Source organism: Sus scrofa, chromosome 9, assembly GCF_000003025.6.
Source record: "Sus scrofa isolate TJ Tabasco breed Duroc chromosome 9, Sscrofa11.1, whole genome shotgun sequence".
Classification (NCBI taxonomy): domain Eukaryota; kingdom Metazoa; phylum Chordata; class Mammalia; order Artiodactyla; family Suidae; genus Sus; species Sus scrofa.
Window position 1 is genome coordinate 116,041,796 of NC_010451.4, and position 16,643 is coordinate 116,058,438.

Here is a 16,643-nt window from a genome sequence, read left to right on the forward strand (position 1 = left end):
AAGAGAAATACATAATAACATATGATGTATCTTGACTCTTAACTCATGATCCAACACTGGTACCCTCCAAAAGAGATTTATATAAATCTAAAAATGTCATACAGTGGATGTTTTGTTTCAATGAATACCACGCATTAATTTTTATTCCAGTGTGCGAGCCACCTCATAATTACACAGAACTGTCAAAAAAAAAAAATCTTAAACACAGAGTTCCTATTGTGGCTCAGTGGTTAACGAATCCGACTAGGAACCATGAGGTTGTGGGTTCGATCCCTGGCCTTGCTCAGTGGGTTAAGGATCTGGTGTTGCTGTGAGCTGTGGTGTAGGTCGCAGACATGGCTCAGATCTGGTGTTGCTGTGGCTCTGGCATAGGCCAGTGGCTACAGCTCCAATTAGACCCCTAGCCTGGGAACCTCCATATGCCACAGGAGCAGCCCTAGAAAAGGCACACACACACAACACACACAGAAAAATCTTAAAACAGTTTACACTCTTTCCTAGCTCTACTGTCCACCCTTAAAATCTCATGAAAACTTTCAATCTTAAATGGTTCACTTCTGTCCATGTAAATTCAGCTCCCTTACTCACTTGAATGACAACTTTCTCACTGTTTGGTAAAACTTCTCACTAATTCTATTTTAGTCCATTCAGACTGCTGTAACAAAAAACCATAGACTTGGGTGGCTTATAAACAACAGAAACTTATTTCTCTTAGTTTCGGAGGCTGAGACGTCCAAGATCAAGTTGCTGGCAGACTTTGGTGTCTGGTGAAGGCCCCCTTCCTCTCTCTTCACAGACTGACATCTCATGTTCTTGCTATGTTCCCAGGTGGAGGAAGAACATGGGATCTTTCCAAAGTCTGAATTCTCTTTTATAAGAGGGCTCTGCCCTCATGAACTAATAAGCACATCCGTCTAAGTCCCCACCTCCTGATACCATTGATGATTAGATTTCAGTATATGAATTTGGAAGGGACACAAACATCAGTCCATAGCAAGTTCTTTCACTTTAATTTTTTTCAAATCCTGATTCATGAAGCTAGCTGGAACCTATTATAGTCTTTGTATTTACACTTCGAAGTTCCAGTAATTCCATGGCTCTTAAATGTAGGCATCTTCAGATTCTCTTTTCCCATTTTGACATGTGAAGTGTTCTATTCCTTTTTGTCAGGGAGTTCTCTGCAATCACTGGAGCATAGTATGCTTTCCTATCAGCCTATCCACTTGCCTATCTTTTCCCCTCCAATTTTGTCTTCTCTTGGCATGTGAGAAGGTATTTTTCCCTACATTTTTTGAAGGAAAAATTGATAATTTATGTTTAAATTCTCCTTTGTAAATTTTTCCATGTGTTTCTTCACACAGACAGTTGCAACATTTCTTCAAAAAGAAAATTGTTGCCAAGTTTTCTTTTTCTCTAATCATCATTTTTTAAAAATTTTTCCTTCTTTCATTTTTTAAAAATTTTTATTGTAGTTGATTTACAATATTGTCAGTTTCTGCTATGCAGCAGTGACCCAGTTATACATGTATATACATTCTTTTTCTCACATTATTCTCCATCATGTTCCATCACAAGTGATTGGATTTTGGAGTTCCCATCGTGGCGTAGCGGAAACGAATCCAACTAGGAACCATGAGGTTGCGGGTTCAATCCCTGGCCTGGCTCAGTGGGTTAAGGATCTGGCGTTGCCATGAGCTATGGCATAGGTCGCAGACACAGCTCAGATCCCGCGTTGCTGTGGCTCTGGCCGTAGGCTGTCAGTAACAGCTCCGATTAGACCCTAGCCTGGGAACCTCCATATACTGCAGGTGTGGCCCTAAAAAGACAAAAGACCAAAAAAGAAAAAAAAGTAATTGGATATAGTTGCCTGTGCTATACAGCAGGAGCTCACTGCTTATCCACTCCAAATACAATAGTTTCAGTCTATTGACCACAAATTCCCAGTCCCTCCCAGTCCCTCGCCCTCCCCCTTGGCAACCACAAGTCTGTTTTTTGGTGTGGCTTTTTTTTTTTTTTTTTGTCTTTTAGGGCTACACCCACGGCATATGGAGGTTCACAGGCTAGGGGTCCAATTGGAGCTGTAGCTACTGGCCTATACCACAGCCACAGAAACACCAGATCTGAGCCATGTCTGTGACCTACACCACAGCTCACGGCAACACTGGATCCTTAACCCACTGAGCGAGGCCAGGGATCAAACCTGCATCCTCATGGATCCTAGTTGGGTTCATTAACTCCTGAATCCTGATGAGAACTCCCCCCACAAGTCTGTTTTCCATGTCCATGAGTTTGTTTCCTTTCTGTAGATAAGTTCATTTGTGCTGTATATCATATAGTATTTGTCTTTCTCTGACTTACTTCATTTAATATGATAATGTTTAGTTCCATCCATGTTGGTGCAAATGGCATCATTTTGTTCTTTTTTATGGCTGAGTTCCTTCCCTTTTATTTTTTATTTTTATTTGTCTTTTCTAGGGCTGCACTGGCAGCATATGGAGGTTCCCAGGCTAGGGGTCTAATCAGAGCTGTAGCCGCCAGCCTACACCAGAGCCACAGCAACACTAGATCCGAGCCGCGTCTGCAACCTACACCACAGCTCAGGGCAATACTGGATCCTCAACCCCCTGAGCGAGGCCAGGGATCGAAGCCATAACCTCATGGTTCCTAGTCGGAATCGTTAATCACTGAACCATAACGGGAACTCCATGAGTTCCTTCTCTTTTAAAGAATTCCTTCATTCTTGTTTTAGATTTCAGGCAATTATTAAACTTTATTATTATTAATTCATCATGTACTTAACTCTTCTATACCCCCAGTATCCTAATGTTTCTGTTCATTGTTATTAACAGGTTTATTTCTATTATTCTTATTTACTACTGTGACTTTCATTCCTATGTATGCATGTGCCAGTACACATTCATGTATTCATGTGAGTTTGCCCAGACACTTGTTTGCATGCTCATAGTTCTGTACATCTGCCTCCTCACTCCCACATAGCATCTATAATTGCCATAAATTGGTGAATAAATTCATTGCCAAATCTGGTTAAGTTCCCAGGGAAGCTTTTATGACATTTGTTTAGCTTTGTTGGTTAAACTAGATAAATTATGTTTTTTGGGTCTTTTATTTATAGAAGTGGTTTGTTGTGCCAGCTACCTATTCATACAAGAATGCTGTAAGTTACATCAGAGTTTCTCTTTCCCCATTTTGAAAGTCAATTGTCTGTATTTTTTCATTAGAAGGATGTAAGATCTAATTACTTGATACCTGTAGTTTAGTTTCATGATGTCATGTTAGTTTCAGGAATTCTAGCAGTAGGGTCATCTTTGTGGAGGTAGATACATTGTTACCAAGATCTATTAACTATTTTATTTTGCTGTTAGTTATAGTGCCTGCAGTAGTGTACCTGATGGTACACTATTGTCCGTCTCAGCCTCAGGATATCTGGCAATGATTAAGAACTAGATTAAGGAAGAGGGGAGGATAATGGGAATTCAGGGGAAAATGGAACAGAAGAGAACCTCCCTGTGATCAAAAGCTAAAGACTAAGCCAAATAGATATATGAAAATTACATTTCAGAGAGTTCCCATCAGGGCTCAGAAGTAACGAACCCAGCTGATATCCACGAGGATGCGGGTTTGATCCCTGGCCTAGTTTAGTGTGTTGCGGTGAGCTGTGATCTAGGTCATAGGTATGGCTCAGATCCCACATTGCTGTGATTGTGCTGTAGGCCTGCAGCTACAGCTCCAGTTTGACCCCTAGCCTGGAAACTTCTATATGCTGCGGGTGCAGCCCTAAAAAAAGACCAAAAAAAAAAAAAAAGAAAGAAAGAAGGTACATTTCAGGCCCAGGGTTCCTTCTCAATTCAGTGGAGGGTACCAATCTAGTGGAACTAGTCAAAGTATACCTGTGGAAATGCTTACTGCTCTTAAGACAGTAATGTAACTCTATTAAATAGAAATTTAAACTTGACTTCATTTGAATTATTCAACAACCGGCATTTCTATCTTACTAGTTCTCACCATATTCTTTCAATGTGACATGATAATAAATTGTCAGGTGCCAAGTTTTCAGTGTTTCACTAAAATCTCATTTGTCCCTTTTGAGCAAATAATGGTTTATGAAATTGCACTTTGCCAGTTAAATTGGATCATTTTCATGATCTCAACTCTTGCTAATAATCTTATAATTTTATATTGCTGATTTGGTATCTATTCCTCTACTCTGTTGTTAACTACTTTAGAGCAAGGACCATTTCTGATTTATCTTTGTAGTTTCCAGACTGTGTAGCAATCTTGAAAGAGCAGGCACTCAATAAAGATTAATTGCATGCTGTTGATCCTGAGGAGCACTAGTGAGAAATTAGTGTAGACTCATCATGATTAATGGAAAAGGAAATTTAGAAAGCATTAATGGATACTAAAGCCACTTTGTATATGAAATTTTTTTCTTTTTCTATTTTTTAAGGGCTGCATCTGCCATCTGCCACATATGGAAGTTCCTAGGCTACGGGATGAATTGGAGCTGCAGCTGCCAGCCTATGCCATGGCCACAGCAATGCCAGATCCTTAACCCATGGAATGGGGCCAGGGATCAAATCTGAGTCCTTATGGATGCCAGTCAGGTTTGTTACTATTACTGCTGAGCCACAATGGGAATTCATGTTTTTCTAATTATAGAAGTGCCTACACAGGTAGTGTAGAATATTGATTAACAGAAAAACTCAAAGAAAAGTTAAATCATCTGTCACTATTAAGGTTTCTATTTTCATTTGTAGAGAAAAGCCATTGAGTCGTTTTCTTTATAGCTAGTATTGGTTGTCCCTGCTTTCTCAGTCTTTTTATGTTATCCCGATCTGAACTCTATTCTTGAGTGAATAGAGTTCCAATGTTCACAGACATTGTTTTAGATTTTGATCCATCTGTTTCTGTTTAAAACTTGATCCTTGATTTGCTTTGGTTTTTACTGGTATTTTGTTTTCATTATCTTTGGAATGCCATATTATCAATTCTTACTTAACTTTGGAAAATTGAATCTTCCTTTCCTCATCCCGGATGCCTAAGTTCAAATCTGTAATCTTAGTAGCTTTTTACTTGGGAGCATTTTACTCCTGCTGATGTCTTCTGGCTTGTCCTCTCATGCTTCTCAATTCTGTATTTGAGATTTTTAGTTTTCACAGACAGCAATTCTTAATCTAGATATTTTTATGAAGATTGCCTAATTTAAGGTAACAGTTTTTGACCAAGTCTACCTTTGAAGTAACTCTTTTTAGAGTCAACAGATGAAACTATATGTCCGCTTTTCAGCAATATTTTTCCTTCCATACATCACTCAACACAAATTGAGAGTTTCCACGGCAAAAACTAGTGCATACACTTTATTTTGCTAAGTACAGTATACTTGGTTTATAATAATAACTTGCTAGTTCTATCCCAGTTATGCCATCATCTGCTGCCTTGGAAATGATAATACACATAAAATTGCCATGAGGCAGTGTAACTGAACAGCCATTTCTTTTTCTTGTTTCCCCATGTCACAGCAAAGATTTAAATTTTACTTCCTGACAACTTATTTTTTTCTTTAGTATCAAAGAACACATTTTATGAAGTGATATTAATTTGATTTGGAGCCATGTAATCCAGTAAAAAGCTGATTTTAATGGTTTCCATTATAAAATTGTGTGTGAAGTTTAATGATTAGGCTATTTAATTTTTTCTCAAATACTTATATCCCTCACTTTTATAGCTAAATTTTGGAAGTTGTTTTCTCTGATATTGAGATTTCTAACATATATCCCAGAACAGAATTAAAATTTAAGCAAGTTGATATATACAAAACTTAATGTGATTTAGTATTAGTTGTATAACCCTAATTTAAATGAAATATTATAAAATAAAATGTATACAGCACATTGAGTTTTTTTTAATTGAGTATAGTTCATTTATAAGTACAGTTGTGTTTTGGGTGTACAGCAGATGACATATATATATATATATATATAATCTTTTTCAGATTCTTTTCCATTATAGTTTATTACAAGATACTGAATATAGTTCCCTGGGCTATACATATAGTAGGACCTTGTTATTTATCTGTTTTACATATAGCAGTGTATATGTGTTAATCCCAGCTCCTAATTTATCCTTCCTCCCCATTGCCTTTTTGGTAACCATAACTTTGTTTTCTATGCCTGTGAATCTCTTCCAGTTTTATAAATAAATTCATTTGTATCTTTTTTCAGATTCCATATATAAGTAATAGCATATGGTAATTGTCTTTCTCTAACTTCATTTAGTATGATCTCTCTAGTTGCATCCATGTTGCAGCAAATGGCATTATTTCATTTTTTATGACTGAGTAGTATTCCATTGTATATATGTACCCCATCTTCTTAATCCATTCATCTGTCCATAGATATTTAGATTTTTTTCATGTCTTGGCTATTGTAAATAGTGCAACAGTGAACATAGTGGTGCATGTATCTTTTTGAATTATAGTTTTGTGCAAATATATGCCCAGGAGTGAGACTGCTGGATCATATGGTAGTTCTATATTTAGTTTTCTGAAGAACCTCCAAACTGTTTTCTATAGCAGTTGTACTAGTTTATGTTGCCACCAGTAGTGTAGGAGGATTCCCTTTTCTCTATACCCTCTCCAGCATTTACTGTTTGTAAACTTTTTGATGATTGCCATTCTGACCAGTGTGGGGTGATCCCTCATTGTAGTTTTGATTTGCATTTCTCTGATAGTTAGTGATATTGAACATCTTTTCAGATGCCTGTTGGCCATCTGTGTGTCTTCTTTGGAGAAATGTCTATTTGGGTCATCTGTATGTCTTCTTTGGAAAACATATCATTTAGGTCTTATGCCCATTTTTTGATTGGGTTGTTTTTTTGGTGGTTGTTTGTTTATTTCCTTTTGGCTTTTTAGGGCCACCCACAGCATATAGAGGTTCCCAGGCTAGGGATCCAATCACAGCTACAGCTGCCAGCCTCCACCACAGCCACAGCAATGCCAGATCTGAGCTGAATCTGCAACCTACATCACAGCCTATGGCAACACCAGACCCTTAACCCACGAAGCAAGGCCAGGGTTCCTAGTCAGATTGTTTCCCCTGAACTACGATGGGAACTCCTGTTTTTATTTTTCAAATTGAGCTGTATAAGCTGTTTGTATATTTCAGAAAGTAAGACCTTGTCATTCACATCATTTGTAAATATTTTCTCCATTCTGTAAGCTTTTTGTTTTGTTTATGGTTTCCTTTGCTATGCAAAAGTTTATAAGTTTGATTGGGTAACATTTGTTCATTTTTGTTTTTGTTTCTCTTGCCTTTTAATACTGACCTAAAAAAACATTGGTACATTTTGTGGCAGAGAATGTTTTGCCTATGTTCTCTTCTAGTTTTATGGTATAATGTCCTATATTAAAGTATTTGAGTCATTTTGAGTTTATTTTTGTGTATGCTTTGAGAGTATATTCTCACTTCATTGATTTGCATGCAGCTGTCCAGCTTTCCCAATACCCCTTGCTGAAGAGCCTTTTTCCACTGTATATTCTTGCCTCCTGTGGTGAAGATTAATTGATCCTGGGTGTGTGGGTTTATTTCTGGGCTCTCTATTCTGTTCCATTGATCCATATGTCTATTTTTATGCCAGTACCACACCCTTTTGATTCCTGTAGTTTTATGTGAAGTCTGGGAGGGTTATATCTCCTGCTTGGTTCTTTTTTCTCAGGATTGCTTTGGCAATTCTGGGTCTTTTATGGTTCCATATAAATTTTATGATTATTTGTTCTAGTTCTGTGGAAAATGTCACAGGTAATTTGATAGGGACCACATTAAATCTAGCTTTGGCTATATGGCCATTTTAAAAATATTAAGTTTCCCAATCCCAGATCATGGGATAGCTTCCCATTTCTTTGAATTATCTTCAGTTTCCTTTATTTATGTTTTGTTGTTCTCAAGCATATAAATCTTTCACCTCCTTGGTGAGGTTTCTTACTATTTTTTGGTGCAGTTTTAAAAGGAATTATTTATGTTCCCTTTCTGATATTTCACTGTTAGTGCAAAGAAATGCAACAGATTTCTATATGTTAATCTTGTATCCTACTACCTTGCTGAATTTGTTTATGCATTCTAGTAGTTTTTGTGTGGAGTCTTTAGGGTTTTCTATATGTAGTATTATGTCATCTGCATTTAATAACAATTTTATCTCTTCCTTACCAGTTTGAATGCATTTCTTTTTTCCTCTTTTTGTCTGATTGATGTGGTTTGGACTTCCAATACTAAGTTGAATAGAAGTGGTGAGAGTGGGCCTCCTTGTCTTAATCCAGATTTTAGCAGGAAGGCTTTCAGCTTTTCACCATTGAGTATTACACTGGCTGTGGTTTTGTCATAAATAACTTTTATTATATTCAGATATGTTCCCTTTCTACCCAATTTTGTAAGAGTTTTTATCATAAATGGATATTGGACTTTGTCAGATGCTTTTTCTGCATCTATTGAGATGATCCTGTGGTTTTTGTCTTTTCTTTTGTTGATGTGGTATCACATTGATTTATATATGTTGGACCATCCTTGTGACCCTGAAGATGAATCCAGTATGGTCATAGTATATGATTTTTTTAATGTGTTGTTGGATTCAGCTTGATAATATTTTGTTGAGAATTTTTACATCTATATTTATAAAAAATAATGGCCTATAATTTTCTTTTTTGGTAGTGTTTTTGCCTAGTTTGGTATTAGGGTGATGGTGGCTCCATAGATTGTCTTTGGGAGTATTCCTTCCTCTTCAGTCTTTTGCAAGAGTTTGAGAAGGATCAGTATAAGTTCTTATCTGTGTGTTTGGTAGAATTCAACTTGTGAAGCCATATGGTCCTGGACTTTTGTTTGTAAAGAGTTTTTCATTTTTTACTTTTTCTTAATTAAACTATAGTTGATTTATAATGTTTTGCCAATTTTTCCTGTACAGCATAATGACTCAGTCTTACTTATATGCACTCTTTTTCTCATACTATCTTCCATCATGTTCTTTCCCAAGAGATTGGATATAGTTACCTGTCCTGTACAGCAGGACCTCACTGCTTAACCATTCTAAATGTAATAGTTTTTAAATTACAGATTCTGTTTCACTTCTAGTGATTGTTCTGTTTAAGTTATTTATTTCTTCTTGATTCAGTTTTGGTAGGCTGTTTCTAGAAATTTGTCCATTTCTTGTAGGTTGTCATATTTGTTGGCATGTAATATATTGTTCATAATATTCTTTTATGGTTCTTTGTATTTCTGTGGTGTCAGTTGTAATTTCTCCTCTTTCATTTCTTATTTTATTTGATTCTTCTCTCTTTTCTTCTTGGTGAGACTGGCCAGAGATTTGTCAATTTTATTTACACATTCTAACAACCAGCTCTTGATTTTATTGATTTTTTTCTGTTGTTTTTTTTTTTCAATCTATTTATTTCCTCTTGATTTCTATTATTTCATTCCTTTTGCTGACTTTAGGTTTTGTTTGTTCTTCTTTTTCTAATTCATTTGATGGTGGGTTGGGTTGAGATTTTTCTTGCTTCTTGAAGGCGGCCTGTATCTCTATAAACTTTCGATAAGAACTGCTTTTACTGCATCCCATAGATTTTGTAGAGTTTTGTTGCCATTATCATTTGTCTCAAGGTAAATTTGTTGAGGCCTGTTTTGTGTCCTAGTGTGTGGTTAGTCCTAGAGAATGTTCCATGTGCACTTGAAAAGAATGTATATTCTCCTTTTTTGGAAAGTCCTGAAAATATCAGTTAAATCTAACTGTTCTATTGTCTCATTTAGGATTTCTGTTGCCTTAGTGATTTTCTGTCGTGAAGATCTATCCATTGATGTCAGTGGAGTGTTAAAAGTCTCCTACTGGAGTTCCCGTCATGGCACAGTGGTTAACGAATCCGACTAGGAACCATGAGGTTGCGGGTTTGATCCCTGGCCTCGCTCAGTGGGTTGGGGATTCGGCATTGCTGTGAGCTGTGGTGTAGGTCGCAGACGTGGCTCGGATCCTGCGTGGCTGTGGCTCTGGTGTAGGCCAGTGGCTACAGCTCCAATTCGACCCCTAGCCTGGGAACCTCCACATGCTGCAGGAGCGGCCCTAGAAAAAGAAAAAAAAGGCAAAAAGACAAAAAAAAAAAAAAAAAAAAAAGTCTCCTACTATTATTGTATTCCCATCAGTTTCTTCCTTTGTCTGTTTGTATTTGTTTTATGTATCTGGGGGCTCCTATTTTGGGTGCATATATGTTGACAAGAGTAATATCCTTTTCTTGTCTTAATCCTTCTATCATTATATAGTGACCTCCTTTATCTTTTTTTAGAAGCTTTGTTTTAATTATGACCCCCACCTTCTTGTCATTTTCATTTATATGAAATGTCTTTTTCCATCCCCTCCCTTTCAATCTATGTGTATGCTTTGCTCTAAAGTGAGTTTCTTGTAGGCAGCATATTATAGGCTCTTGTTTTGTTTTTTATAAATCCAATCTGTCATTCTATATCTTTTGATTGGAGTATTGAAGGTATTTATTGATATATACTTATTGCCATTTTAAACCTGTTTTCATGCTGATTTTATATTTCTTCTTAACCCTTTCTTATTTTTCCTTTTGTGGTTTCATAATCTTCTTTTGCATTATGCTTGTGTTCTCTTCTTTTTGGTTTCTGTTTATCTCTTGTATGTTTTTGATTTGTAGTTGCCCTGTTTTTCAAGTATGTTAACCTTTTCCTATAACTACTTGCTTTAAACTGGTTGTCATATAGGCTCAAACACATTCTGGGGGAAAAAAATCTATTTTCTTACTCTCCACTCACACATTTGATTTTGATGTCCTTTTTTACCATCTTCATGTTCATCCTTTTGCTATTTATTGTGGTTTTCATTGATTTCAAAGAAATTTTTTATTTTGTTTTTAATCTGTGCACTGGCTTATTTAAGTGCTTTACATTTGTGATTTTTCTCTTTCCTATAGATTCTTCTTTTCTACCTAGAGAAGACCTTTCACTGTTTCTTTTAGGATATGTTTGTTATTGCTCTATTCTTTTAGTTTTTGCTTGTCTGAGAAATTCTTTATCTCTCCTTCTATTCTAAATGATAATCTTGCTGGGTAGAGTATCCCAGGTTGCATATTTTTCCCTTTCTGGGCTTTGAATATATCTTGCCACACCCTTCTGTCCTGCAGCATTTCTGTAGAGATATCAGCTGATGGTCTTGTGGGGATTCCTTGTAAATAACTCTTTGTTTTTCTCTTACTGCCTTTAAATTCTATTTTACCTTTAACTTATGCCATTTTTATTATAATATGTCTTGAGGTCTATTTGGGTTCATCACGTTTTGGAACCTCTCTTCTTCCTATACTGGATATCAGAATCCTTTAGGTTTGGGGAACTTTCACCCATAATTTCTTCAAATACATTTTCAATCCCTTTTTCTCTTTCTTCTCCTTCTGGAATCCCTATTATGTGTAGATTGGCACACTTTATATTATCCTATAGGTCTCTTATATTGCCTTCATTTTGTTTCATTTGACTTTCTGTCTGCTGCTCTGATTGGGTGATTTCCATTATTCTATCATTAAGATCACTTTTGCATTGTTCTACATTATTCATTCTGTTCATTGCCTTTAAGCTCAGCTTTCATCTTGGTGAATGAGTTTTCTAATTTTTCTTTCTTCCTTTACAGTTTCTAGTTTCTTTTTCAGTAATCTGCATTTTTATCAATAGCCTTTCTTAATTCCTTCAGTATTTTCATATCTCCTTTTTGAACTCCTTCAGTCTTTTAGACTGAAGAACTTTGTTTCATTGTTTGTCCTTTCAGGAGAATTCTCTTTATCTTTTAATTGGGAATAGTTCCTCTGCTTCTTCATTTTACTTGTATTTCTCTTGCTCTATTAGCTTAGGAGAAACAATAATCTACTCTAGTATTGGAGGGCTATTTTTATATGGGAGTATTCCTTTGTAGCCTGCATGGTTTTAATATTTTTGGTATGGGGGCTGTTTTTAGTAACAGGATGTCTGCTGCCTGTTTCCTCAGTGTGTACTGGTCATTATCCCCCTGATAGGGCGTGTGGCTAGTGTTGTGGTGACCAGAGCCTTTGCTGGATATTGAGTGGTCTGCCTCTTTGTTCTGTGGTTCTCAGTGCTCTCGGGCAAGGTCTGTTCCATAGTTGTTGGAATAGAAGGCCCCAGATCCATTTCTGAGCTGCAGTGTGAGGTAGGCAAGAATGGAGCATTCCTGCTGGGAGAGAAGCCAATAAGTATTCCTTGGGCAGAGCTATTTACCAGGGAGTGTGCTCTGTGGTGTTGCCTGTGTGGGCTCACAACTACACTGTTAGCTCTGCCATCAGCTTTGGGAATGCTGGCATCCTGAGATGCTATGTTCACAAAGCTTCCAGCAGAGATCCTTAGGCCCTAATCCACCAAAGTCATGGGCCAGGGCCACAGTAGTCACACACATGGACCTACCATGGGAGCTATTAAAGTAGCTCAGAATCTGACCCTGCCTCGATATATACACACCCAGAAAGGCAGAGGTCACAATTTAAAGGGTAGAAATGAGTGATATATTCTATACTTTAGGAAAGGTATTCTCCTTACCATTTCTATTACTTCCCCAGTTGGTGGTTGGTGCAGTGGAGATGCCATTTCCAGTGTTGAACGATATGATCCACAGACCAATGAATGGCGAATGGTAGCTTCAATGAGCAAAAGGAGATGTGGAGTTGGGGTCAGTGTTCTTGATGACCTGTTATATGCAGTAGGAGGCCATGATGGATCTTCTTATCTCAATAGTGTTGAAAGGTAAGTAAGGCCAATTTGAAATTTCTCTATTCATATTGTTTTGTTTGAGATATTAATTAGATATATGACTTGGAGTTCTTGCTGTGGCACAGTAGATTAAGAATCCAACTGTGGAGGGGGAGGAAGATGGCAGAGCAGTAGGACATGAAGCTCACCCACTCCCACAGATATACTGAGAATGCATCTACATGTGGAACTCTTTGCACAGAAAATTTGCTAAACACTGACAAAAAGACCTCAGGATTATGATAGAGCAAGAAAAACTTCATGAAACCGAACAAGACAAAAGAAAGAAGAAAAAAGAGAGAAAAGAAGCAAGACAGGACCTGCACCCCTAAAAGGGAGCTGGAAAAAAGAAAAGCTTCTGTACCCTGAGAAGTTCCCCCACCGGTGAGGAGATCAGCTGGACAGAGGAGGAACTTTAGAGTATTGGAGGAGAACAAAGCAGAAGGTGTGGAGCAGTGAAAATGGAAACAATCCTCCACTAGTGGTCAGTGCTATGGCAGCCGTATGCTGGTGCAAGCAGGTATTGGGAACTAAAACTGGCTTTAGAGATTACACGCAAAGAGAGAGCTGAGGTTAGCTATGTGGGGAAAAACTGGGGTTGGCAGGGCAGAAACAGCCTGGAGAGTCTAGAGTATAGGGGAGTGACATTTGAGGGTGTAAGCTGAGGCAACCCATTCAGGCTTAGAGACTAGGCGCCACTGTTTGGGGGTGCTGGAGGGAAGGGGCGGGATCCGCTAATACAGCCTTGTCCCTGCAGGTGCTCTGAGTCTGAAGGACCCTGTCTGCTTCATCTGTGGGAGCCACCCAGCAGCAGATGCTGCCTAGCAACAGCTGGGGAGCATCCCAACTTATGGCAGCAGGCAGAGTAACCACCCGGGCAAATAACACAAGTTCCAGAGCTCCTGCCAGTGGCCTTGCAGCAGCCCATGCCAAAGGAGCCTCGAGAGGCCCCCTGGTACAAGTTCCCTGTGGGAGCCTCAAACTGGCCTACCAGGAAAAGCTGGCTGTACTAATTCTACACCAAGGGAGCTGCAAGAAGCCCATTGGTCTACATTCTGATCTGTGGCAGCTACAGAGAGCATTCCTGCCAGCAGCCAAGCTGGGATAGTGACTGCCAGAAGTAAAAGTCCTGCAGCTATAGAGAAAGCCATTTAGCAACAGTTAGGGAGCAGTCCCTGCCACTGGGGCTGCAGAGAGAGATACCTAGAGTGGCCAAAAAGGAGAGTAACTTCAGAGCAGCACCTGCCCCTCCAGCTGCAGAGAGCAGTCCCCAGAGCCTCCCTGGCTAAGAGAAGGGACCACAAGAGGTACTGCTGATGTTGCCAACTACAGGAAATAGTTCAGAGAGCTACCTAGTAGCAAGAGTGGTCTCAGGAACCACTGCTGCCCCCACATGCTACAAAAGCAATCCTGTGAACTTAGAGTACTGCCGCTTTCCTCACATACTCCCTAGCAGCCACTCAGCTCCAGGAGAGGTAGTGTGATACTGCTGCTCATATCATGTGCTCCAGGTACATGTGAACCACTACCATCCCTTAGAACTCCAGGACTGGACACCTGCTACATCTACATACCCGTTCTCAAGGGGACAGTAAACAGAAAGGTAGCCATTATGAGATGACAGGAAGTAACTTTCAGACAAAGGAACAAGACAAAACACACAAAAACAACTAAATGATGAGGAGATAGGCAATCTACCTGAAAAAGAATTCAGAGTGATAGTAAAGGTGATTCAGGATATTTCAAAATTAATTGAGACACAGATTGAGAAGTTAAAAGAAATATTTAACAAAGAGCTAGTGGATTTAAAGAGCAAGCAAACTAAGATGAATAGTACAATATCTGAAATGGAAAATACACTAGAAGGAATAGCAGGATAACAGAGGCAGAAGAATGAATAAGTGAGGTGGAAGACAGAGTGGGTGGAAATCACTGCCACAGAAAAGAATAAAGAAAAAGAATGAAAAGAACTGAGGAGAGCCTAAGAGACCTCTGGGACAACAATAAATGCACCAACGTTTGCATCAGGGATTCCAGAAGTAGAAGAGAGAGCGAGCCAGAGAAAATATTTGAAGAGATTATAGCCAAAAACTTCCCTGTTATGGGAAAGAAAACACTCAAGTTAAGGAAGCAGAGAGAATCCCATACAGTATAAACCCAAGGAAGAACACAGCAAGACACACTAATTGTAACTGACAAAAATTAAACACAAAGAAAAAATATTAAAAGCCACAAGGGAGAAGCAACAAATCACATACAAGGGAACCCCCGTAAGAATTAACAGCTGATTTTTCAGCAGAAACCTACGAGTCAGAAGGGAGTGGCAAGATATATTTAAAGTGATGAAGAGGAGGAACCTAGAACCAAGAATACTCTATCCAGCAAGGCTCTCATTCAGATTTGATGGAAAAATCAAAAGCTCTTCAGACAAGCAAAAGCTAAGAGAATTCAGCACCTCCAAACCAGCTCTCCAACAACTACTACAGGAACTTCTCTAAGCAGAAAAGGAAAAGCCACAATTAGAAATAGGAATATTACAAATGAAAAAGCTCACTGGTAAAGGCAAAGATAATATAAAAGTAGGAAGTAACCCATTGATAAATGTATCAAAATTAGCAAGCATGAGAAGTGGAGAGGACAAATGCAGAACATTGAAAATACGTTTGAAATTAATAAACCAGCAATCGGAAATAATTCTGTACACATATAGATGCTTATATCAAAATATATGGGAACCAGAAATCAAAAAACTATAATGGACGCACACACAAAAAGAGAAAAATCAGGAGTTCCCTTTGTGGCTCAGTGCTAATGACCCCCAACTAGTATCCATGAGGATGCAGTTTCCATCCCTGGCCTTGTTCAGTGGGTTAAGGATCTGGTGTTGCTGTTGAGCTGTAGTATAGGTCACAGAAATGGTTTGGATCTGGCATTGCTGTGGCTGTGGTATAGGCCAGCAGTTGCATCTCTGATTCAACCCCAGCCTGGGAACTTCCACATACCACAGGTGTGGCTCTAAAAACACAAAGGAAAAAGCAATCCAAACATAACATTCAGCAAATCACAAGAGAAGACAATAAAAGAGGAAGGGAAGAAAAAAGACCCAAAATAACCATCCAGAAAAATTAAGAAATTGGCAATAAGTACATATTTATCCATGATTGCATTGAGTGTAAATGGAATAAATGCTCCAACTAAAAGACACAGACTGAATGGATACAAAAACAAGACCCGTATGTTTACAAGAGACTCACTTGAGATCTAAGGACACATACAGACTTAAAGCTAAGGGATGTAAAAAGGTCTTTCATGCAAATGGAAAAGCAGGAGTGGCAATACACCTATCAGACAAAATAGATTTTTTTTTGGGGGGGTCTTTTTTTGCTATTTCTTGGGCCGCTCCCGCGGCATATGGAGGTTCCCAGGCTAGGGGTTGAATTGGAGCTGTAGCCACCAGCCTACACCAGAGCCACAGCAACGCAGGATCCAAGCCGCGTCTGCGACCTACACCACAGCTCATGGCAACGCCGGATCATTAACCCACTGAGCAAGGGCAGGGACCGAACCCGCAACCTCATGGTTCCTAGTCGGATTCGTTATCCACTGCGCCACGACGGGAACTCCCCAAAATAGATTTTAAAATAAAGAAGGTCACAAGAGACAAAGAAGGGCATTATGTAATGATCAAAGGACCAATCCAAGAAGATATATCAATTGTAAATATAATCACCCAACACTGGAGCACCACAGTATATAAGGCAGCTGTTAACAGTCATAAAAGAAGAAATCAACAGCAACACAGTAATATTGGGGGACTTTAATAAC

At 38.6% G+C, this 16,643-nt stretch overlaps 1 protein-coding gene across 1 annotated transcript in view; it reads left to right on the plus strand.

The window, feature by feature from the left end:
* Window positions 1-16,643, plus strand: part of KLHL20 (kelch like family member 20) — a 77,917-nt gene that overhangs the window by 36,234 nt on the left and 25,040 nt on the right. Inside the window, exon 7 of the mRNA XM_005656716.3 lies at window positions 12,629-12,812. Within this exon, the coding sequence (XP_005656773.1) occupies window positions 12,629-12,812 (184 nt within the window). The remainder of the gene's footprint in view (window positions 1-12,628; window positions 12,813-16,643) is intronic.